Source organism: Phalaenopsis equestris, unplaced genomic scaffold, assembly GCF_001263595.1.
Source record: "Phalaenopsis equestris unplaced genomic scaffold, ASM126359v1 Scaffold000174, whole genome shotgun sequence".
NCBI lineage: Eukaryota > Viridiplantae > Streptophyta > Magnoliopsida > Asparagales > Orchidaceae > Phalaenopsis > Phalaenopsis equestris.
In genome coordinates, this window is record NW_018164616.1 from 907,771 (window position 1) to 933,802 (window position 26,032).

The 26,032-nt window shown below is 30.6% G+C and overlaps 2 protein-coding genes across 2 annotated transcripts in view; one reads left to right on the top strand and one right to left on the bottom strand.

Annotated features, from left to right (window-relative positions):
- The window catches only part of LOC110022175 (casein kinase II subunit alpha-2-like), a 23,342-nt gene extending 17,553 nt beyond the window's left edge, over positions 1-5,789 (bottom strand). Inside the window, exons 1-3 of the mRNA XM_020720990.1 lie at positions 5,730-5,789; positions 3,948-4,297; positions 2,363-2,492 (exon numbers count right to left, since the gene is read on the bottom strand). Coding sequence (XP_020576649.1) covers positions 2,363-2,492; positions 3,948-4,033 — 216 coding nt within the window. The 5' untranslated portion in view covers positions 4,034-4,297; positions 5,730-5,789. The remainder of the gene's footprint in view (positions 1-2,362; positions 2,493-3,947; positions 4,298-5,729) is intronic.
- A 14,104-nt stretch (positions 5,790-19,893) lies between these two features.
- LOC110022202 (BTB/POZ domain-containing protein At5g67385) lies at positions 19,894-24,625 on the top strand. Its single transcript, XM_020721031.1, has 5 exons — positions 19,894-20,334; positions 20,455-20,524; positions 21,234-21,845; positions 21,997-22,536; positions 23,824-24,625. The coding sequence occupies exons 1-5, from the start codon at positions 20,240-20,242 to the stop codon at positions 24,340-24,342; spliced, it is 1,836 nt and encodes a 611-aa protein (XP_020576690.1). The 5' UTR covers positions 19,894-20,239; the 3' UTR covers positions 24,343-24,625.
- Positions 24,626-26,032: the final 1,407 nt, after the last annotated feature.

Sequence of the window (26,032 nt, forward strand, 5' to 3'; positions counted from 1 at the left end):
GAAATATACATTGTTGGGTGTAGAATTGGAGATTTTAGGGTGACAAACTAAAACCCTCAATTTATTCTTAGTGTTTAAAAATTAAAGCGAGAGTTAGCCTTCAGGTGAAGGAAAGTGGGAGCTCTAGAGTGGGAACCAGTATCCACCTAGCCTAACCACAGATTTAGAGACTAAACCTGAGATTAGCCAATGATTTTTTATAACATTGTACCAAGGTAGAGAATTAAAGCTGTTCCTATTTGGCACAATACATATTAAAATTGTTTATCTCATCTCATTTTACTAAAATCTCATTGTAGTGAGAAAGAAGTTTTTTCACATAAGAAATCTTCATCACATAAACATAGTTTAGTAGTTTAGTAGTTACTGTTTAAACTTTGCATTGCAATTTTGCTAATAGTTAAATAATTTAGTTTTGATAATATCTCAGCATTCAAAATTAGTAACAGTAATTTCATTGTACTTTCTGTGAATTTTCTAGTAAATTTATCATTTCAAATTTAAACATTCCCCGTGGGATTGATATTCGGGGCTTAAATAGAAATTACTTTATTACTTGATAACGATACGTATACTTGCGTAGAATCCCAACATTAATTGCTTAAATTTCTTAATCATAAATATTGCATCAAACTTTTGGCACCGTTATATAGCGGAGTCAAACTTATATGAATTTTATGTAACTATATTTTATGGGATCAAGTTTTTGGCATCGTTACCGGGGAAGGTAACGGTAAATTAAATAGATTTGGTAAAATTGAAACTTTTAGAAATAATTATAAAAAAAATTTAAAATAAAAAATCTAAAAATAAATATATTTTTATTTAAGAGTATTTTTCTTTTTCTTTGCTTATATATTTGTTTATGCGAAATACTGAATCTGAAAGTTTAGTACCTTATGATTCAGAACTAGAACATACTATTTGAAAAATTCAAAAATAACAAAAAGAAATTAAAAATTTAAACGAAATAGTGAATAACTTAGATAATCAAATAAATGAAAATTGACAATGAACTTTAAAAGATTATGCTAATTCGACAGCAGATGCATTTCACTTGACTATGCAAAATCTTGATGTTGCTGCTAATTCATTTGAGATTAAACCTGTCATTATCCAAATAGTACAAAATAATTAGTTTGGAGGAACACCTACTGAATATCCTAACTTACATCTTGCTAATTTTCTTGAAATTTTTGCTACATTTAAATATGACGGAGTGTCTAATGATGTTGTTAGGCTTAGACTTTTTCTTTTTTCATGAAGGGATAAAGCCAAAGCTTGGTTAAATTCATTAGCACCTAGATCTATCATAACTTGGGGAGAACTATCACAAAAATTCTTGGTTAAATATTTTTCACCCTCGAAAACTACTAAGATTAGAAATGATATTACATCTTTTTGTCAGTTTGAAGGGGAATCAATATATGAAGCTTGGGAAAGATTAAAAGATCTTAGAAAATGTCAACATCATGCTTTACCAGATTGGTTAATAATTCAAACATTTTACAATGGATTAGTGAGATCACTTAGATCTATTATAGATGCTGCTGAATAGACCACATTAATGTAAAAAATTTTTGATGAAGCATGTTCTTTAATTGAAGAAATGGAAATTAATAATTTTTAATGGTCTTATGAAAGGGTAATGAGAGAGATGAGCGAGGGAGGGAGCATGATTGTGGGACTGAGGGAGGGAGCATGAGTGAAAACATGAGTAAAAGAGTGGGGCATTGGATTGCACTCAGAAAAAGGGATTGAGAGATAGGATAATGAGAGAGAGGATAATGAGAGAGATGGAGAGCGATGAGAGAGTGAGGGAGCATGATTGTGGGACTGAGGGAGGGAGCATGAGTGAAAACATGAGTGAAAGAGTGGGAGGGATAGTTTGAGAGAAGGTTGTTACTTTATCTTCTCTCGCTCTTATTCTGAGTTACTGAGCCCCCTGCCCCAACTCACACCTACCCCTCCTCCACCCCTTAGTGCAATCCAATGGCCTTTGAAACATTGGTTAAAATGCCATCTGCATAAAAAAGCAGCAGAAGTTTCTTATATATCAGCAAATGTTAAAGCAATGTTGAGAAAGGGTATCAAATTAAACAGTTTATGTGTTTATTGAACTAAATAAAGTATAACACAATGCAATAAAATTATATGTTCCATGAAGTTGTTGAATTTCAATAACTGGTAGACATGTATTCCTACCAGTTACAAATATGTAAAGCAACAAGCTAAATTGTTCATGCAAAAATAAATAGAAAAAGAAAGAGCCTGTGCATAAACAAAAAAAATAAATAAATAAAATAATGGAATCATATAAAAAATATGATCAATGATCTGCATTGGTATCAGCAAACAGTACCTTCCTTTTCTTAACAGGTTTGAGGCTTTTAATGATGCAGCGCACATTAGTGTAAGCCGTAATGCCTTCAAAGACCTCACTGTATTTTCCTCTTCCAACTTTCCTAACGATCTCATAATCATCCTGATCCCTGGATAACAAAAAGTAATTTAAAACCAGACTAAAGCTATCAAGAATTAGGCTAAAAGAAACTTTGAAAAACATAATATGACAACAACAACTTTCAATGAATCATGCAATTTATGATCTCCCTTACATGAAAATAAATTTTTTATTAGCTAACTACTAAGCAATCATCTTTTACGAGGATAAAATTTAGCTAAATAGTTATTTTAGTAGTTACTCTAAATGAAAGCTTCTATGCCAAAAAATTCTGAAATCAAACAATGCACAAATTGCCTACTAAGCTTTAATGTGATCATCATAATCATTCAAACTAGCCTGACACCAACTATTTTGTGTTGGCTGTATGATTTCTTGTAGTGTTTCATCTGGTGTTAAGTGTAGATTATGCAAATCTTTTTATACGTCTTCTAACCATGTTACCTTAGTTTAACTCCATTTCATATTATTTATATCTCTTCCTAATCCAAATCTCAAGGTAAACTTTGTTAGTAGTCTCCTTTTTTAGCGATTCACATAAAAAAGGAAATAATCGACAATCCAATAACCTCTTTTTATTCTTTTTGCCTAAACAAAATCCAAGCACTTTAAAAACCAATGTACATATTTCCTCAATCTGGATTTATTACAGGCTATTAAACATAAATGATTGAAGCAAATACATACTAATATGAACATAGAACTAGGAAGGCTCTCTCTCCTGAAAAAACTTGAACAAACAAGAAAAAATAGAGCTGAATGTTCAATTTGAATAAAAGAACACAAGTAATAAACAGCTTTAAAATTTTTGTGCATGTGAAAAGTACCATTGCAGGGGAGTTTTTTTTTTTTAAATCAAACCAGTAATAATACTGGGAATTCTATTCAAATATACGAACTAGAGCACCCTGAATTCCGTGTCCAAGATGGCATCCTGCATCTAAAATTAGAGTCCTACAGCCCTACTTGTTACCAGGAATAACATTTCGGAAACCCAACTAACTGTCTCATCAAAACTAAAACTTCACTCTCAATTCAGATTGCATAACTATGCCAAAATACAAGTCACAAAAACCAAACAAAAGATTCAATTTTGGGTCAATCACATCAACAAAAATACACAATTATCCCTCGAATTCAGAATTATAGATATGACAGATGATGCAGATCAACCCTTCCATTAATGCAATACCATAAACATATTTGTCTTAGACTTCTAAAAGCGAATGTGATGTCCAACATTCATACGCATCCACACAGATGATTTGAAGCAAGGTTGTCTTCTCTTAATTCCCATTAAAATCACGGGAGCCATCTCAGATAACTAACCCGTCACCAAAATTGAACGAAACATAATCAGCAGCGATTTCTATCAAATCACAACAGAAATGAGAACAAATCAAACCCTCTACGAATACGCAAACCCCGAACTCATGAAACCGAAGCAAAGAAGCAACTGTACATAGGAATGCGCAAATCTCACCCCCACTGCACGACGAGAGAATCGTAGTCCCAATACTCCTTCTCACGGAGCTCGTTGATATCGGCGTAGACTCGGGCTTTGGACATGGAGGACGATCTCCGGATCTCAGAGATCAGAGCAAATGGATTTGCGAAAGATTAAACTTACGATTGTTGTCCATTTCAATATCTTTGCAGGGCATCAATGGAGAAGCTATTTATGGACAACAATGGATGGTGGCGGAGGGAAGAGGTTAGAGCAGCGAGAAAAGCGCGGCGAATTTGAGTGGATATGTATATCCATAAGAATGGTTCGATTCCATTCTCCATCCGGCTTGATCGTGTTATAAGAATGGAAAGTGGGGCCCATTTCTATAAAAAATTAATATATAGATTAGTTTTAATTGTCAATATGGTTCGATTCCATTCTCCATCCGGCTTGATCTTGTTATAAGAATGGAAAGTGGGGCCCATTTCCATAAAAAAAAAAAATTAATATATAGATTAGTTTTAATTGTCAATTAAAGTTTTTTTTATATACTTTTAATATATTTTAGATTGAAGTAGATATATTTCATATTTTTGTAGAACTTTATTTTAAAAATTCTTTAAATTATGTTTTAATTTAAGTAGTGTCTATATCATTTTTTAATTGTAATGGTTTGAATGTTGTTGCATGCAAGAACATTCACGACGGTAGAGCGATATTTAATGTTTTAACACTGTACTAAAATCCAACACATAAACAGACGATAAAAAAACAAGAAATAACGATTTAAATTCATACGGGGAAAAACCTAGAAAATTGAAAAAACCAAGGGTTTTGTGCGTGCAGTTTTCCATTTATGAACGAGATCTACCTGTAGAAAGGCTCATATAAATCATCTATAGATTGAATTTTTATAATTAAATCACTATAATTTACATATGGTTCTCTAAGAATTAATTCTTCTATTTTTTTAAATATCTCATCCATTTCTTTATCTAAATTATCACTAAATATTTTTAAAATTTCATCACCACCTCTTATATTTTTTAACTCTTTGATTATATTTGATTCAATGGGTAAAATTGTTAATCTTTGTCTTAAAACTTCTTTAGGTAATTTTAAAGTCATTTTAAAATTCAAATTTTTTTATCTTGGAAGTATTTTTCATGAAATCATATCCATGTTTCTTTTAATTTTATCATTTCTTTAACTAAAATTATTACTTTTGCTATTTTCTCTTCTTCATTTATAGAATTATTCTTAACTTTTATAATTTTTTAAGAAAATTTTTTATAATAAAAATTTCCTATAATTTCTATTGCTAGCCAACTCAATTATTTCATCCATTTAAAAAAAAAAATTTAAATATAATATTTTATGAAAAAGTTCTTCCTTGCAAGTCGAAATTATCTAAAATCATTTCTTGGATATTAACTTTAAGTTTTTAAATATAAACATGTTTTCTTTTTATGGCTCCATTTATGTCACAAGAAAAAGAATAACATCACTAAAATCCTATCTAGGTTTGGAAAAAATGAATAAAGACTTGCCCTGCAGCCATACAAGCATTATAACAGAACTTACAACACCTCTTTCATTTTTTCATTCCACAAGGAGTGTGATCATAGAGATTATTAGCTCATTTCTCATGAACATAAACTTTATTTGTACTCTGAAAAACATAGATTTATATTTAAAATAGAAAGATTAAATATCCATAAAAAAATTAACAGATAACTCCCCTACGGGGAGGAACTAAATACTACTCACAGAAATTCATGATGAAAATCAAAACATATTTATTAAGGAAAATACTTATAGAGATCTTGCTAGATACTTGCAACTCTTAAAGCTCTCAATCTTACTTCACATTTGCTTACAACTTTCTTTACTCCTTTCTCTTTTACACTTCATACATCATAACACACCTCTTATTTATAATGGAAAGAAAACCACAAAACCATGGTTATGAAACCACTTTAGCACATGGTTTTTAAATAGTAAAACTATTAATTGCTTACAAAAGTAGGTACATCATAATAATGCATAAAAAGTGGTTTACCCCTTATCTTTAACAATATTTTCGGTTTTAGGGTTCTTGGCTGCTTCTGCTCGGAAGTTCTAGATGCTTCAGATTCAATTATGGCTCCATTGCATTTTCTAAATTATGGATGCCAATATCATCGACACTTTCTAGCCATCCTTGTTCGTAGCTTTCGTTAGGCCATGGTTGTGCATTAGGCCACTGTTGGACACAACTTTCATTATTTTTTTCTTGATTTGGCTCTGGAGATATCCTTTCATAAACTGTAAAATAATCACCAATCCTTTTGATTGAATAAGGACTGCTAGTTTTGATATGTTCGAGAAGACTGGATTAATGATGATAAAATTTAAACTTGAAAATTTTTACTTTGATTAATTTTTCATGAAGAAAGATCATCATATCTTTGTCTTGATACACTAGATGGTTGTTAAGTAGAGGCTTTGACACTCCTTCATGAAGGCTTGCAATCTGATATGTACGGAAATGAGCCACCGTTTCTTCAGCAGTTATATGATCTACTACTTCATGACTTTCTTCATCTCTCTGCCAGGCACTATAAAATCTTGGAGTTTTGAAAATTTCTATAATATGCTTGGCTTCATCCATGAGATTTTTATAATACGGTCCGACTGATTTGATAAGCAGAGTGATAGAAGAAGTTTGATTTTCTTGAAATACATGCCATAGGATCCTTCTTAGTTGAAGATGATTAAATGAGGATATTTGCATCTACAATTCTTCTTCTCTACTAATGCTTACTTTTGCTAATAATCCATAATCTAATAATTCTTGCACTCCCCATTTTGAGAATTTTCAAGAATGAGCTAAATGTAGAGATATAGTTACTATATGAAAACCTTTTCTACAAAAATTGCATGAACACTTTACTTCTTTGACTAATTTTTGTGAAACATATGATTGTGCATGTATTGTTTCATTTGAAGCATAAGAAATAAATATTTCTTTTAAACATTCTATCATATCATTTTTTCTATTACTTTTTGTGGTTTTAAATTTTATTTTTTATATCATTTGGCATCTCTGACCTATATAAATATTGTAACTGTTTTCCTATATTATCTTTTGAAATGTCTAAAATTGTTTTTGCAAAATATTCATTGTCTAAAAGTAAATCATCATATTCTCTATTACTTTTTATGGTTTTAAATTTTATTTTTTATATCATCTGGCATCTCTGATATATATAAATATTGTAACTGTTTTCCTATATTATTTTTTGAAATGGCTAAAATTGTTTTTGAAAAATATTCATTGTCTAAAAGTAAATCATCATATTCTTTTTGTAATATAGCATATCTTTCTTTTTCTTCTTTTAATTCCTTTTCTAATTGCTGAATTTTAAAGTCTTGGTTTGAAATGACAACTTTTTTGCAAATTTGTATGTGTTTTAGAAAAATGTGCTACTTGTTCTATACTCTTATCCATTAGTAATTTTTTATTTTCATTTTACAGATATGTTATTTGATCATTAATTCCTAAAAATGTTATAGTTAAACAATTTAGAGTATTTAGTATTGCTGAAAGATCTGATCTATTACACCACAAATTATCTAGTAGAGTTGTTTGAAAATAATTTAATGGCTTTTTAGTATGTACTTTTGGCCTAAATTGTAGATTTGTTCCTTGTCTGCTTGGCAAAATAAGAGGACCAAAATGAACTAGATTTGATTGCATTCCTTGCTCCATTCCTGCAAGAAAATTAAAATAAGCAAAAATTTCCTAGGTTAGAAGATCCGAAAATCTTTTTTTATTTCTATAAACTATATTTCTATTTGAATTATTTTTGTGGCTACATAATACATAAAATCTTTTTTTTTTTCTAATCTACTTGAAATTCATTCTTGTGACTACAAAATACATAAAATATTTTTACTTTTTTCTGATATAGAGTAATTGTTCTTACAAATTACATTTCTATTTTAATATCTGACTACCTTTCCATGAAGGTTCAAAATTCATAGATTTTAAATTTTTAATAGGCTCTTTGATAACTCTAGATAAGTAATCTGCAAGAAAATTTCTATCTCCCTTTATATGTTCAAATTTTACATCATAACCATTTCCTTCAAGAGTAGTCACAAAATTTACCTCTTTTACTATATATCTTTTTCTCATTTTTATTTTTATAGAAATGTACTATAGCTTCACAATTTTTTCTTACAAGATATTCTTTTTGTAAAAATAATTTAAAAGAATTTAAAGCATTAGTTACTCCTAGTATTTCATAGTCTAAGGATGTCATATTTTCTGATAATTGCTTAAAGCTTCCCGATGCATATCTATCTACATACTCTTTCTGTATTTCTATAAGCTTCTTTGTAAGGTTTTACCCTTAATTCTGCTCCCTACCCATCTTGTGAGGCGTCTACTATTTCTATTTTATAATATGTTTCTAATGGTAAATTTAATTTTGGTAATTTTTTAACTTGTTCTTTTATTTTTTGTGTGACCTTTACATCTTCTATATTAAAATACTTTTGCCCTGTGGCAGAAGTCTTTTATATAATGATTTAATTGTTTTTCTTAGATCTTTTATATATGGTCTAGCATAGTTTAATAAACCAAAGAATTTTTGTAATTCTTTTGTGTCTTTTATTTTATCAAAAAATTCTAATACTTCTTTAGAGATATGATCTTGTAACTCTATTTCACCTTTACCAATTTTCTGACCTAAAAATATTATATATTATTTAGCAATTTCAATTTTCTTTTCAGATAAAATAATTACATATTTTTATCATAAATTTAAAACTTCTACCACATGTTTATAATGATCTTTTAGGGTATGCGATGCTATTAATATATCATCTATATGTACTAGCACATAATTTAAATGTTTAAATATATTATCCATTTTTCTTTGAAATATGCTAGGTGCATTTTTTAAACCAAAAGACATAATTATCCATTCGTAATGTCCTATGGGTGTTGTAAAAGCTGTATATTTTATTGGTTCTTCATCTAATTTTATTTGCCAAAATCCTAATTTACAATCAAATGTGCTAAAATATTTTTTATCTTGGATTAAATTTATTAACATACCTTTATATGATATTTTGTATCCATCATCTTCAGTATTATCTTTTAATCTTTTGTAATTTATTACCATTCTAATTTTTCCTCTTAATATTTCAACATGATTTCTTACCATGAATGCAACTAATCTATGTTCAGACTTAGAGGCTCTAATTAATCCTAAATCTTTTAATTCTTTAATTTGAGTTCTAAATTTTTCCTTGTCTATTGGAGAATATTCCATTTCTTTTGTTCTTATAACTAAGTCTTTGTTAATGATTGGTATATTAGCTAATTTTTTTATTTATTTCCCAATGTTTTAAGGGATTTTCTCCTATTATTTGAATTTCTTCTGCTAATTGAAATATTTTTTCTAAAGGTTTCAGTATTTGGTAAGTAGATATTTTTTCTTATTTATAACAATTATCTAAATATTCAGAAACTTCAGGGATCAAATCAGCCATCAAAATTTTTGTTTTTATTTTTTCTTGTTTATAACAATTATCTAACTCTGATTTTTATTTGTGCATATAACTGATGTTCTTTTACTAATTGTTAAGAAATTTTTTTTTTATATTTATTTGGCCATCCATATTTAATATAAAATTAAGTCTTAAAATAAATTCTTTATTATTTGCTTCATGAACTAATATTTTAGGTAAAATATACTTTTCTGTTAAATCAAATATTTCATGATTAATAACAAATTGTATTTGGCTATTCATTAAACATTTGTTAAAATTTAATTTTTGGTTTCCTACTAAATATGTTGTAGTATTTGTTGGGTGATAATTTTTAAAAATTTTAGGTAAAAAATTTTGTGTTATGACTGATGTTGTGTTTCCGCTATTTATTAATGCTTCTAATAATATTTCTGATTTATCTTCTGAAGATATTTTTGCTCTTGTTGATATTGAAGAAGTTAGATTATTTAAATAGATATCTAATACCCTTATTTATGCATTTGTTTGTGCTAAATCTAGTTTATTTATTTTTGTATATTCTTCTACATCTTCAGGATCTGAATTTTCTTTTTCTGAAATTGTATCTTTTTCTGAAGATATTGGCGTGTTTTTTTTCTTCTTTATTGCTATTTTTAATTTTTTTAATTTTGAAAGTCATTTTCTGTTTATCTTTTTTATATTCTTTAATCATTTCTTGCTCTAATTTTTCTCGTTCTTTATCTTTCACTTCTAATTTTTCTAATCTGAATAATATTTTTTCAATATTCAAATGTATCTTTTCTAATTCTAAATAATTTTTTTTTTCTAATTTATTGACTATATATACGTTTTCTCGAGGTTTTATATAATCCCTATGATGTAAATTATGTTTTTTCTTTAAACATAAATCACATGTTTATCTAAGGCATAATTGACATCTATATCTATGATTTTTATCTAGATAATAATTACAATAAAGACATTTTTAGTCATACTTTCTTTTCCTAATTCAAAAAGATGTTCGCATGTATCCATTTTAGTTTTCTAATTTCCACCTATCAACTGCTTTTATTAAACCATCCATAGAATTTTCAGATGTTTGAGATTCATATTCTGATTCTTCATCGGTTATACTATAAATTGCATCATTTGATTTGTTTGATGCTATACTTACTATATCTTCTTTTAATCCTTGAATTAATAAGCTCCTAGTTTTATTATAATTTTGTTTATTATATGAATTTGCTAAATGATCAGGAGATCCACAAATATAACCATGAAATTTTTTATTATTAGATTTTTTAACATCTTTATCTTTTATATAAGTTGTTCTAGTAGATTTTCTAATGATTTTTCGCTTTCTAAAAGACTTTTCTAGGAAATTTTGAGTTGTGAAAATATTTCTACAAAATTTATAAGATTTTTTTAATTTGTTTTTGAATTTTATATTCTCTACATTTTCCTTGTAAAATATTGAAAGAAAACACAATTTTTGGTCATATTCCTATATTTTTTTATGTTTTCTAAATTAGTATAAGTATTTTTCCATTTTTCATTAATTTCTATTCCGGATTCTCCAGGTAATTTTATCAAAAATTTATTTAATATTTTATCATAAAAATATTTACCTTCTCTACTGGCATATGTAATATATAATTTGTAAAAACTATCTATTTGAGACCAATATGATAAACTTAATTGTTCAAGATTTTTATAAGCTTGATCTTGGATATTTGTATTATGTCTGCTTGGATCAAATTCTAGAATTAATGTTCTAATATATTTAGTAAAATTATATTGATTATCTCCTAGTTGTATTAATGCTTCTATTTCTCCTGCTTTCTTAACTTTAGCTTCATTAAAAATATTAGCAACAGTTTCGCCTAATAAGGTTTCAAGAAAAGCAAACATATCTCTTATGCCATCTTTACCACTATTTGCCCATGCTCTAACTATATCAAATTCCCAGGTGGAAATTACTAATTCCCCCATTTGAGGATTATTAAGATTAATCGTTAAAATTGTTCCATTTCTATGAGTTGGTACAAGATTTATTCTTTCTACTGGCTCTATATTACCTTTGAAATTATTATTATTTTCTTCATCATAATCTCTTTTAGATGTTCCTTGTCTATATGGTCTTCTAGGTCCTATTTTTTCTCCTGATGGTGGTACTGGATCAAACCTAGCTATAACTAGCTATAACTTCTCCTATATCTATAACTAGCTATAGGTTTTTTTCCTTTATCAACATTTGATGGTCTAGCTATAACTTCTCCTAATTCCATGTGTTGTTGTTGAATTACTTTAATTTCTTCTATGATAAAATTTGAATCTATAACTATCCAATCAAAGTGAGAATTAAACTTATTTTCATAATTCATATCAAAATTATATCTTTGTTCTAATTCAGAACAAGAAATTTTTATATTAAATACGTAATCTTGTAATTGTTCATATGTCTTAATTTGACTAAAATCAATTTCTTCTATTTTTATCTTCTAATTCATATTGTATAGATTCAAGGTCATCATCAGATTCATTTCTATTTTGTCTTGTTTAATAATCTAAAAATCTCATGCTAAAGGATTTATCTTGATTTTCATATGATGTGCTTTCATTTGGTATTAATATTGTTTTTTTCTAAAAATGTTTTTAAATTTCATTCTGCTCCTGCATGTATTTCCGAGCTAAATTTCTTTCCAGCTATAGCTTTAATGCCTTGGCTTGCTAATATAAGTTCTAATTGTTCATCATTTAATTTAAATTTTACATTAGAATATTCTTGCATTTTTCCTATAAATCCAATTGCTATCCTTAGATTTAATGATCCTGTTACCATATCATAACCTTTAGTTTTAATTCCTATTTTTAAATGTTTTACACATTCTTTGGTGTCCATTATAAAATTTTGAACAAAATAAATGATAGCTCCATTATCATTCATATCTATTTCAAATGATTCAATTATTAATTTTGTTAAATCACTCCATCTGTTATCAAATAATATAACTAGAGTTTTTGTTCCTAAGTTTTTTTATATGCAAATCTCTTACTCCTATCATAACTAGTCCTAAATGCATTTGGGACATTTTTTGTAATCTAATTTGTTCCCAATTATTCTTTAATACTGCTGGTAAATCCATTTGATTTATATCTGATACACAACTAATTTTTTGTTCAGCTAATGCTTGTATTATTGAAGATTTTGAAAATATAGAATTTTCATATATTTTCTTTTTTACATTAATTAAATTTATTTTTCCATTATTAAATCTATCTAATTGAGATTCTATGTCTATTATTTATGATATCTATCTATCAAATTTAATTGACTTTTTCTTAAATAAAGTAAGAGATCCTTCTCTGCTTACCATGATTTAAAACTAATAGGTTTATAAGGAATAATTTATTTTCATGTATTAGAACTATTTTTTAACTCTAATGTTCTTTCTTCTATATTTTTTAATTTTTTTTTCTATTGCGACTATTTTTTCAAATAATTGTATTAATATGATTGTTTGGAAGTTTAACATTTTTTGGATAAGTTTTATCACTGCATTGTAATCCTAAAAAATTAGTTAATCCAATTGATTCCTCATGATATTTTTTAGCTTCTTCTAAAGTATCTTTATAAATTTGGAATTCTTCAAATTTGCTCATGCTAAAATAATTCTTTTTATTTCTGAAAGCAAGGATTCTACTTCTTTAACTTTTTCTTCAGTTTTTTCTAAAATACTTTTAGATTTTTTTTCTATTATTTTTTTGTTTTTGTAATATATTTTCTAATTTTATTTTCATCTAATCTAAGTTTCTTGATCTCTTATAATTTTATTTAGTATATCATTATTTTGTTTTTTAATATATTCAAGATTTTCTTTTAATATTAGTTTTTTTAATATCGTAAAGTATTCCTGTAGATTTTTCAAGAATTCTATATTCTTTTTCTTGATGAAATTTTAATGACTCTGCTAAAGATATTTGTAAGTCTATAATACTATTCATTATTTTATTTTCATTATGAAGTTTATGTTTAAATTCTTTTGAAAATTTGCATATAAATTTATGTTGGTCTAGAAAAATATTGTTTTTATTTTTATTTGTTATTTTGTAAATCTAACCATTCAATATTTTGTTTAAATTCCATTAAACATTAACTTAATCTTTTTCATTTTTTTCTCCTACACTAGCTTTGAGATTTTCTATTAATTAATTTTCTTTTTAATCTGTTTTCATCTTTTGTTTATAAGAAAAAATAAAAGATTCATAAGACTATGTGGGCGTACAGAGACAGTTAGAATGATTAAGGCATTCATAATTATTTAATTTTGGTTTATCAATGTTTTTCATTAATTCTTAGTCTAACTTACTAAATTATTTTACTTAAAAATTTTATTTATTACTTTGTAATTTTTTTATAATTAACTCAAGCCCCAGTAAAAATGACTCACTAAGTTTGTGAGTATAAATATGAAATCTTATCCCACAGTTACTAAAATATTACAAAGTTTGTCCAAATACAATGTTTGTACGTGGAATGGTCGGGAGCGGTTGCTCATGCGAGTTATGTGTCGAGATGTGGGTTACATAGTTTAATACTATTTAGGACACTTTGTTACTTTTTTTTTTTTTTGAGATGTATGCATATTGCATTGGGACGCAGTGTTATTCTGTAGGATGCTTTGTTGTAACGCACGTCATTGCTCCTCTGGGTGGTCCACTAATGGAGATGAGTAGAGGGCGGCTGATGGCATTTGACAACGACCAGCGAGTGGTGTTGGATGTTTGTCGGTAGTTGTAGTAGTGATAATTGGTTATTTAGTCCAAAACAACTCTAAAATTTGGCTTCTTCTTCTGACCCGGCTCCAGATCTAGCTCTTAGCCCCCCTTCATGAATGGAGTAGAGCTCTATTTATAGATTATGGGAGTCGCATCCCCTGTAAAAAAAAAATGGATTTGAACCACTCTATTAGCGACCCATGTTAATTCTCTTAATCAAATTATATTATGGATTTGAACCACTCTAGCGACCCATGTTAATTCTCTTAATCAAATTATATTATTGGGACATTTAAGTGACTTAATGATATCAAAATTGAGTGATCTTGGGCTCATTGAATTTGCCTCACCGAGGTGCTAAATTTAACCATAAACTTGTCGGCTTTGAAATCCATTTGACCCTCCAATTGACTACTAAAAACTTTTAAAGGTGATTTGATGAATTGATTAAGACTTGATTTGACTCGAATCTGATCAATTTTAGAGCCAATGTGTTCGTCTCGTAAAGTCGGTCAATTTGACTTTAAGTTTAATGCAATTACAGTTCTGGATGATTTTTAATTTGAGTTTGAATGTTTTTCGTTAATGAAATGCGTCGAGGTTCATACCAAACATCTTTATATTCGCATAAAATGACAAAAATTTCCTCCAATTTTTAGGCAAATTAGTTTGTTCGTTCAAAAATTATCAAAATAATAAAAATCTTTTAAAAGATTTTGAAAATTCAAAAATTTTCATGTCATGCGGCCGCATTTGCCAGCAGAAGTAAAGATCATCATAAAATGCATCGCATATGTCCATGTCCGTTTATGTGTCGCCTGACACCCACATCACCGACCTTTTCAGTTGAATGTTGTGGACGTACTCTGTACTATACAATCTTACTTTATATATTTATTTTAGGGAGTCTCTAATTGAGGGGAAGAAAATAAAGAGAGTTTGGAGCTCTAAATGACTTCCTCTTAGGACGAGGACAACATTACTAATTTCTTCCTCGCTCTTCTAACAGACGACTAGTGGTTAAATTTTCATCATCATGGATTTGGCCACCACTAAAGCCCTAATTTTTGTTGTGTCTACCAAATATTTTAATTCTAAATCACAAAATAAAGAAATGTTGATGTGCATGTTGAGTTACCCAATCAAGCAAACTAGAACTAACCAACAAAGGCACATGCCACCCATGCCTTCACCTTAGATCCATCCATGAAGCACATCCAACATTATTGTTGATCAAAGGTACGCCAAAGTCATCAAACTCACTAAATGTTTTCAAATTGAGAGGGAGCATCATGCTCTATTTTTCTCTACTTAATGTCATATGTTGGAAGAAAAAGGAAGGGGTACTTGAAGTCAATTGATTTGACCAAGATTAACATCATGGGATAAATGAATGAACTAGTTTTCCAAGTCAATTAGAATAGGTTCGATTTGTCCCACATCAAAAAAACAGACTAGTAGTTAGAATTTCATCATCATATTTAACTATTTATTGTCAATTATATCGGTTGTTTAGTTGATAAATAGCTGTATCAATCACTATTTTAAAATATAAATGTATTATTATCATGATGATAATTATTGATTTTATTTGTTTATCTTCACATATCGAAATCAAGATTATAAATTTTATGAAGAAAAATTTACATACATACCATCAATTTTTATGCGTTCACATATCTAACAACTAAAATTCAATTTTTACATAAATACATATAATATATTTACCTGTTGTTGATATATGGATCGATATATGGACCAATATCCCTGTTGTGAAAAACGACGACAATAAAACAAAAAATGAAACGAGAAAAGTTGCACGCAGAAAAACACCATAGCGACACACAGATTTATGAGGTTCAGCAAATTTGCCTACTTCCACGGAGCTGCAAAATATTTTATTTCTTCAAGAAATTACACTGTCGAGCGCCTCAACTTTTACAAAAAAATATTTATTTTCTTCTCTCTCTCTCTCTCTCTCTCTCTCTTCCTCTCCTTTTCTCTTAGATGACTTGACTTGATCTGGCTTGCTTATGACAAGTCATAAAGGCCATTTATAGAAACCAGGAGAGCGGTAGGTGAGAGGTAGGTGAGCGGTAGGTAGGATATGGTAGCGAGCGGTAGGTGGGAAGGTAGGTGAGCGGTATGTGAGATTCTTAATTAAGAAGCTAATTAAATTGCGGTGCACCGAATCTTCACATTACCTGACATATCCCTACATAACCCATTTAAAATTTATAATGATTAAAACTGATGCAATTTAAAGATATATTCATTTTATGAATTTAGATTAATTAATTTAATTTAACTATAGCAACTAAAACTATCGTCAAATGCTTTTATGACAGGATTATCACTGACAAACATACAGCTTATAATTTAGGTGCAACTAAATAATTAATTGCAATTTGGTCTTGCACGAGTCCCCATTAATAATCGAATCTTTGAAGTTATCTATGTTGATTGACTTGACAGCCAATGGACAAAACATTAGGTAGATTAATACTTGTTCAATATATATACACTACGTAGATGGCATGATAGCCAATCATCAAAAAATTTAATATATAACAGTAAGACAAAATATCTAAATATATATAACTAATCTCATTGAGCAAAGCATCTCAAAGTATTATGCAGGTGGTCTTGGATGAGACATGTGTTGAAAAACCAATTTCAACGAGTGCAAAGAGCTATCAATTTACATGGCCGGGGAAGATCAATTGAATGAATAGATGAAGGACTCGCTAATCTAAAAGCTAGCAAGATGGAGGTCGGAAGAGTAATGATTCGCCCATGACAGTTATCGTGGCTAACCGTCAATAAAGAGTTTCAAGAGTATTATCAATATTTCGCTATGTAACTTTTATCTGCTATAAAAATTGTTGAAAATTTGTAACGCCAAACATCTGGACAGCCGGAGAAAATTACGATCAAGAGCACACTGGAATTTCACATGGTTCGGTCCATATGACCTACATCCACAGGAGGGAAATCGACCATCAATCCACTAAGGCAAAAACAAGATTTACACAATTTTTCATTGAGAGATGAGCTCTATTGTCATACTCTCTCGGTCGAACCGACTTGATACAAGATCCTCAAGATACTCACATCAATTTCTTGAAGCTTATTCTCTTCTTTCTCTAACCAACTATTTTCTTTCTTCTCTTGAAACCCTTACCCTCATTATTTATAACTAATAAGCTATCCTCATGTAGACGGGTCCACCAATCTTCTTTCATTCTTTAACAATAAGTGATAGGATTACAATTATGTCATTGTCTTAATTTATAACTTAATTTATAATTAAGAGTCATCATGATAAATATAGAAACAGTAAAATGTTAAAGGGAACCTTTTAGGAGAAGCATAAAGATATATTACAATATTATCTCTCTCTCTCTCCCTATTTGTATATTTTATATTCAAATAAAATCAGATAAAGCTTTTTGGGGATGTTTGTTGGCAGGACACGGCAGTACTGACACATTTGGCGTTGCATCATACCCACCATGTATCAATATATATACATAAATATTTACATGTATACATACATATAGAGAGAGAGAGAGAGAGAGAGAGAGAGAAGTGGGGGGTGATTGTGACCCAGAAAGCAGAAAACATGCATGTGAAACCTGTAGCTGTGCATGGTGAGTGGGGGTGATTGTGACCCAGAGCAGAAAAACATGCATGTGAAACCTGTAGCTGTGCATGGTGAACAACTATAAGATTGGTGGCTCAGCGGTCCAATAATGAAATGGATTGCCAGGTCAGGTGGGGTTTCAGCAGTACAGTACTGCTGCAAGCTTTTCAGCATCTGGACGAAACTATTCCCTTTGGAGACAGAGGTGGTCTCATGGTACGATCATACTGTGCTACTACTTACTGGGATGGTTTCTGAGATCAGTAAGATAGATAAAGTAAATGGCCAAAGTTTTTCAAGGAAGCGGCTTAGCTTTTATTGTGCTGGAATCATTCTTCCTCTTTGGTTCATATCTGCACGGTGATGTGATCTGATCATCGTTATTGTCGTGCAATAATGGAGAAATTATAGTTTCAAGGAGATTTACATATATATCATATCATTTTTATATGAGGCATTTACATGTATACCATAAATTTTCCAAAGTATCTATATGTAAATATCAAACTTTCGGTGTTACATATGTAAATAAGTAAGAATTGTTTGGTCTGTAGGTAAATATCTCTTAAATTTAGAGGGTGATGGGAGACTAATTTAATTTATTCCTAATTGCGCCACTGAATGGAAGGGGTTTTGTACAAATTAAGATCTGTGCTGCCATGTTGATGCCTTGTGGACCACAATTAGAAAAAAGGGGCATTTACAAACATCAATTCTTTTGTATTTACATATCTCAAATCCGAATCTTTATATCTACCCCTCATTTCCTTACTATCACATCAAATCTATCACTAATTATTATTATTGACAGCTCAAAGCCATCTTTCATGCATAAGGAAAATGGTATAGGTGTAGAATATCAGAGCTTTGGTGTGAGATGTAAATTCATAAGAATTTAGTGTTATGTATATAAAAATATGAGATTTAAGTTATTAGTATTTCAGTGAATCTAGATTAGACTTAAGTTATTAAGAAATTAGTTCTAAATATACAGGATTTACTAAATCCTAAAAGAGTTAAATCCTAAAAATAGTTTGGCTAGTTCTGTTAGATCCCAATAGCTCTTTCACCAAGTCTTGTAAATTCTGTAAATCCGCCAATTCGTGAAATTTAATAAATTTGGTTCGTGAAATTCAGATTTATCAAATCCGCGGCATTATTTTGTCCAAAATGATCGTCTGACAATCTTTAGTCTACATCCAAGTTAAATCAGTTGCTAAACAACCCCTAAAATTTTAGACAAATCTGTGCAAAAACAATGGTAATTAATGCTATAATTGATTTAATTAATAACTTTAAACAATTCTTAGGCTTTGTAAGATGGTGCTCGAACGCTTATCCATAAATCCAATTGGGCAAGGATTTGTGCATTTTAAAATCAAAATATTTTTAAAAATAGTATGTTAACAATCAATTTGTGGGTGTAAATTTTTTGTTTGTTGTGTGGAGTTGAAAATGAAATAGTACATCTCTACTCAAACAAAAACGCATTGTGACTAGCAACAGACCATTGCATGTGCAAGTCTAAATGCTCATGAAAGTAGTGCTTACTATTAAAATATCATTTCAATTCTTATGTATGTATATATATTAACTTTAAATCATATATATACATATATTATTTATATTAACTTTTTTTTATTTATATGTAAGTATAATTAAACCATTTAAACTACAATCAAGTTGATCACATAAAAAAATCAATCAGTATTTAATTTTTTTGATAAATAAACTCGTAAAAAAAATGTAATTGTACTCTCTCCCCTATAAATAAAAAGATCATTTCATGAACAATAGATAGACACATCACGATTGATACGGTGTAATGTTCATTAATATTCTTTCGTTCTATTTCTTGAGGTGTGATTCATGAACAAAACAGGATTCAATGATATCACTTAAAATTACGATAGTTTTGATGTAATATGAAAGATAGGACTGATATAAATTTAAAAAGTATAGATAACACACATAAATACGTAAAAGCAAAATGAGTGGTATGTATGCAAGTAAGCAAATGCACACTTTTTAATAAATCACAACATTCCAATACTGAATCAACTTTTCTGCACAACATATTGTCAGCACAGCCAGCAACACTAACTTCAGCCAGTGATTGGACCCTCCAGCCACGCACTGCAAGAAAAATCAAACCCAAAACAAAAATAATAATATTAATAAGGAGAGCTGATCCGTTATTGGTTGAAGCCTGCTTCAAATCATGATCATATCTGCAGATTCTCAATCCAACTCTTCCTTCTCTCTCCCTCTAACTCTATTTTCCTTCCGCAAGATAAAGACGTAGCGAAATATAAAAAAAGGAATAAGATAAACGAAGAATAGGAAGGGTAGATAAGCTTTAGGAGCCACAACAATGCTGAGCATTGATCAAGTCAATCCATCATCCCTCACTTCCATCACTAAGAAGCAGTACCCTCTTTCCGCCGCCATGAAAAGGACAAGCGACTGGTATTAACCTTCTTCTTCTTCTTCTTCTTCCTCCTCTGGATTCTCTGTATGGTGTTATTTGATCTTGTTTTGGGGTAGTAATTTGTGAAGAAGTGCTAACGGTATTGCGTTAATATGTAGGATTTTTGCGCAGGATTTGCCCTGCGACATTACTGTCCAGGCAGGAGGTGCAGCTTTCTCCTTGCATAAGGTTGGTCTGCAGTTCTCTCAGATAAAATCATTATAAGTTGTAGAAAGTTAATTAAAAATAAAGAGTTTGTAGATGATTATCATTCGGTCTTTTTGGGTGAATAAAGTTGTTCGACAATTGAAGTTATAAAATGTTAGATTCACAGAGGAGGATAAAAATTAATTTTTGAGTTCTGTTTGAGGTAGCTTTTTCATAGCATTTCTTTTAAATAGTTGTCATAAAGCTTTCTACAATCAGAAATTGTTTTTGAAATATGAAATGATTATAATACTCACAATTATTTTGACAAGTTTACATTTTTACCAAAGTTTTAGAAAAAAAAAAGTTGTATTTTAGAGATTGAATCAGAATGGAGTTGAACTCCATGATTTTGTTTTTTAAGAACGTTAGTTGAACTGGTAATAAAATTGAGTTGGATTTACTTAAATCTCATAAGGTTGAAAAAATGATAAATTTAAAATTTTGGATTCAGTAAATCCACTGTTTTCTCAATTTCTTCTGTTTTACTTGAAATCAAATCTTCCTTTCATGGCTCTTACAATACTGTAACTGCAGTTTCCTCTCCTATCTAAATCTTATCAGTTTGAAAAAATGATAAATTTTAAATTTTGGATTCAGCAAATCCAGAGTTTTCTCAATTTCTTCTGTTTTACTTGAAATCAAATCTTCTTTTCATGGCTCTTACAATACTGTAAGTCGGTAACTGCAGTTTCCTTTGCTATCTAAATGCGGATATATAAAGAAGCTTTTGTCTGAAACCAACGAGACTAAACAACACTCCATTGAGATACCCGACATTCCTGGTGGTTCAGAGGCCTTCGAGCTCGCCGTCAAGTTCTGTTATGGAATAAACTTTGAAATTAACACTGAAAATGTGGCCATGCTTCGATGCGCATCTGAGTTCCTCGAGATGACCGAAGAAGTCTCAGTTGGAAATCTGTTGAGCAGAACAGAAGCTTACTTTGAAGAAGTTGTGCTGATTAGCCTCTCAGGTTCGGTCACAGTGCTTCACAAATCTGAGGAGCTTCTTCCCATGGCTGAGAAAGTGAAGTTAGTGAGCAGATGCATTGATGCAATTGCGTATTTGGCTTGCAGTAACAGTCAGTTTTCCACGTCTTCAAAGGCTGATAGCAGCCATGAAAGCTTGAGTTCTTCAACTTCTCAGACGAGAGCTATAATGGATTGGTGGGCGGAGGAGCTAATTGTTCTCAGGATTGATACCTTTCAGAGGGTTCTAATGGCGTTGAAGTCCAGGGGATTCAAACAGCACGCTCTTGGACCAGTTATCATGCTATACGCTCAAAATTCTCTTCGTGGTTTGGTGAGTTCTTATTCTTGTTGTAAATGTTCAGCCTTTATGTTTGTATTATATTTCTATATAAATATCCGCATAAAATACCATTGAAAGATTGAAAAATCCAAACTTTATTTCATTATGCCATTAAAAATTTAACCTTTTCAGTTGTCTTCAGGATATTTTTGGGGGAGGAAGAAAGAAGATTGAGCCGAAACAAGAACATGAAAAGAGGGTGGTACTGGAAACAATAGTGGGTCTGTTACCAACAGAGAAGAACACAATATCTGTCAGCTTTCTCTCAATGCTCTTAAGAGCTGCTATATATCTCGAAACAACAGTCGCCTGCAGGCTCGATCTGGAGAAGAAGATAAGCCTGCAACTAGCGCATGCAGCTCTTGACGATCTTCTGATACCTTCCTTTTCCTTTGATGGAGATATCTTGTTTGATGTTGACACAATCCAGAGAATCTTCATGAACTACCTTCAAAATGAGAATGAATTGAGTCAATTGGGATATAACGCTGATGAAGACTACTTATCTCCGCCTCATGGAGATATTGAGAGGGTGGGAAGGCTTATGGAAAGCTATTTAGCTGAAATTGCTTCAGATCCAAACCTTGGAATTGCTAAATTTGCGAGCTTTGCTGAGTTGATTCCAGAACAAGCGAAGGCGAACGAGGATGATATGTACAGAGCCATAGATATTTACTTGAAGGTAATTCTTAAGACTGATATTCTACAAGTTGATTATATTTATAATATTTAATTCACTATAGACTATAAGATTAGGATGTTTATAAGAAACTTAGTTTCTGTTGGGAGATTTGGTTTCCACTTCAAAAGTTGTAGGCTATAGTTTGTACGTGCATATGGGTTTGCGTGAGAGTTTGAGATTAAGTTCACTTAATGGTCTATTTGATCTGTTGAAAAAACAATACTGTATAAAATGAATATAATACATAACGTAATATATTATATTTAAAATATATTTAAAATTGTTTGATTGACCGTAAAATAACCCAGGATTTTATTTATTTTATTGTTTGATTTGAAATAGATTGAAAATAATGTATTTCAAAATATATAAGATATTATTAACGGGCGATGAGCGACAACCTGTACTGGTGACCGGTAATTGACAAAGGAGACCAGTTACGACAGCGGATGTTGGTGGCAACAGGCAGCAGGTTGCGATCATCGGCCGACGCCTATCTTCAACTGGCGGCTTGCGTCGTTGTTGTTGGTGCTCTTCGTCCTCAGTGGTGCTCGCTGGACACGGGTAGTTATGGCTTCCAAAAGTGACAATTATCAATTATGGTGAATATTTTAAAAAACAATCAAAACATCTAATATTTATTTTAGATTTTTTAAGCACAATGGTTTGTTTTCAAAATAAATAAAAAATAATATAAAAGATTATACAAATAAGTTCTTAAAAACAGAAATAACCAAGCATTCTAAGGCTCCGATTATAGTTGTGTTTCTAGAGGGTTAATATATCTAACCTTAGCCAAAAATGAGGTTATCTCCACATTGAAAACACCATGATTTCTTCCTTCACAATGAACAAACTAAATCCAAATTTCTCAACTTGAGCCTCAACGGTCTAATTTTCAGTATTCAAAATTACTTCATGCCTATAACTCATCAAAGGCAAATAGACAGATTATCAATCTTCATTAAATTAAGAAAGATTTATATACATCACTCTACATACCTAACTGACTAAAAAAATTTAATTATTACATACGTACCCAGCTCACTTATGCATGAAAAGATGTATTTCACATTTAAGAAAGTAAAATGATGGTATTTTTTATGTGACAAAAGATTTCGGTGGTATAGACAATTTAAGTATTAGATTAAATCCATAAAAATTAAAATCCATAGACATAAAAATTAAAATTTAAGTATTAGATTTGTAAATACATATGAATTGAGAGGTATGCATGTAAATACCCCTGTAAATTACCAAACTTACTCTTTCTTCTCCAACTGTCAGGCTCATCAATCACTAACTGAAGCAGAGAGGAAGAAGATCTGCAGCATGATGGACAGTCAGAGACTATCAAGGGAGGCCTGCGCTCACGCAGCTCAGAACGACAGGCTTCCTGTTCAAACAGTCGTTCAGGTTCTCTTCTATGAACAGCAGCGCATCAGAGATTCTACTCCTCCAAACTTCATCGGAGGAGGAGATTCTCCAGTTCCATTACACAAATCAGGTTACCTCAGCGATCACCATGATTCTACTCATGAGCTCTCACGCCTGAAGAGTGAAAACGATAGTCTTAAACTCGAACTGGTAAGGATGAGGATGCAGATGAAGGAGAATGGAAAACCTGCTCCTGCAACAAAGATGGCTTCTGCTGATAAACCACCGTTGCCTAAGAAATCATTCATGAGTTCTGTATCGAAAAAACTCAGCCAGCTTTATACCTTTGTTCGATCAGAAACTTTGAAGGAGCAGGGTGAGAAAACAAGGATGAAACCACAGAAAAATCGGAGATATTCGATCTCTTAGAATTACTGCTTTGTTCAAATGAAGAAAATTTTAAGCATGTTGGTAGTTAGCGTTGTCTGCATTTAGCTATGTTTAGAAGGAGATGTATTTATTTTCCAACTTATTTATGTAAATATTATGTGAGGTTTGATTAAGGTTCAGCTTCCTCTAGATCTGTTTCTAGTAGATTTAATCTATATTTAGCTTGGTTGTCTCCTTTGTAAATAAAGATGGTTGTATTGAGTTAAACTATATTGGAATGTTTCCAAAGTCCAAAGTGAACTTGATTCACTCACAGCTCTCACTTCACTCTTTACACTCAGTTATGCATTTTGTGTGGTTTATCATGCTTGCTAGAATTAGCAAATCGTGAGCATTTTTTTTTTACTTTATCTTAAAACATATTGTATGAGAATAATGTTGACATCTATATGGAAATTCACAATATGGATTGATAAGACACTACAAAATTGAGCGACAACAAGCATAATGCAAGCAATTTGTCCCAGATTAACTTGATGCTCATTGAAATGAAGTCAACTTCCTCTTTCTTCTGCTTCTTCTACCCTTCACCATTTCCATTAAGCTACTAACAGAGTGTTCATGGGTTCCTTGTCCTGGCAACTCAATGCCTTCATCAGCAAGGGATGATTGATAGGTTTCCTCTTCATTGAACTCATCGACTCCTTCAGCAGGGAATGGTTGTTGGGTTCCATATTCGTTGAATCGAATGTCTTCGGCTACAGAAGAGGACTGCTGGGTATACTTTTCTTTCAATTCCTTGCCTTCGTCAAATTTTGTTTGCCCTGTTTTTTCAACAGTACTCTGCAGTCCTAACATTGCCTCTTGTATTTATTGTATTGAGTGCTCCTCGGAATTCCCTAAACCCTTTCTCCTGAGCTCTTAGTAGCTCGATGATTACTTCAAGGCTTTGATTGATTCCAGCTTTTGCTAGCTCTAGGGTGATGTTGCTCGAGACGAGTGTTCCCACATCATATGCCACGGGTGATTGTGATTTGCCTTGAGGTTCTTGGTGCGGAAATGGCCTTACCGGACTGGGTAATCCTACGCCAGGATTGGCCAGCAAATGACGTTCATCCTCTTTCAAATCCAAAAGTTTATCATGAATTTACAATTTAATTAAGAGTTACGACACATTAATAGGTTGAACTTCAATTATAAAACTTATAAAAAATATTAGAATAACACATGAATACAACAAATGTTAAACAAGTATACTTCTACAAACAACGAGAAAGTTACCCATTGATTTAAATCACTTATTGTGTGTTGGACTAAGCCTCTTGAAGGTTATGTCAATTTGCAACGAATTCCAGCTTACATCGGTTGGCCACCTCAATATTCTAGGTCTGGCCTCAGGATCGACAGGAGTGAACAAAGTTGTATGCTCGTAAAACTAGAGCTGTGTAAAAGTAATGTCATATTATGTTTTTGAACAAAATAAATGAAGTTTTATGAGGTTCATACGATACACTAACGATTAGGAGATTAAAAAAATCATTTATATATTCCAAAGGTCGATTATGTCTTATATTAATGGCTACTGCATTGATTTGCTCAACGAGGAAATCACATAACGCAACAGACCAATTAAATGAATTGAAAATCTGTACATTCTCAGCAAAAGTATAAATCTCTTTGGAAACACTAAAGTTATTAGAAAGGGAAAATAACTTTTAATAATAACTTA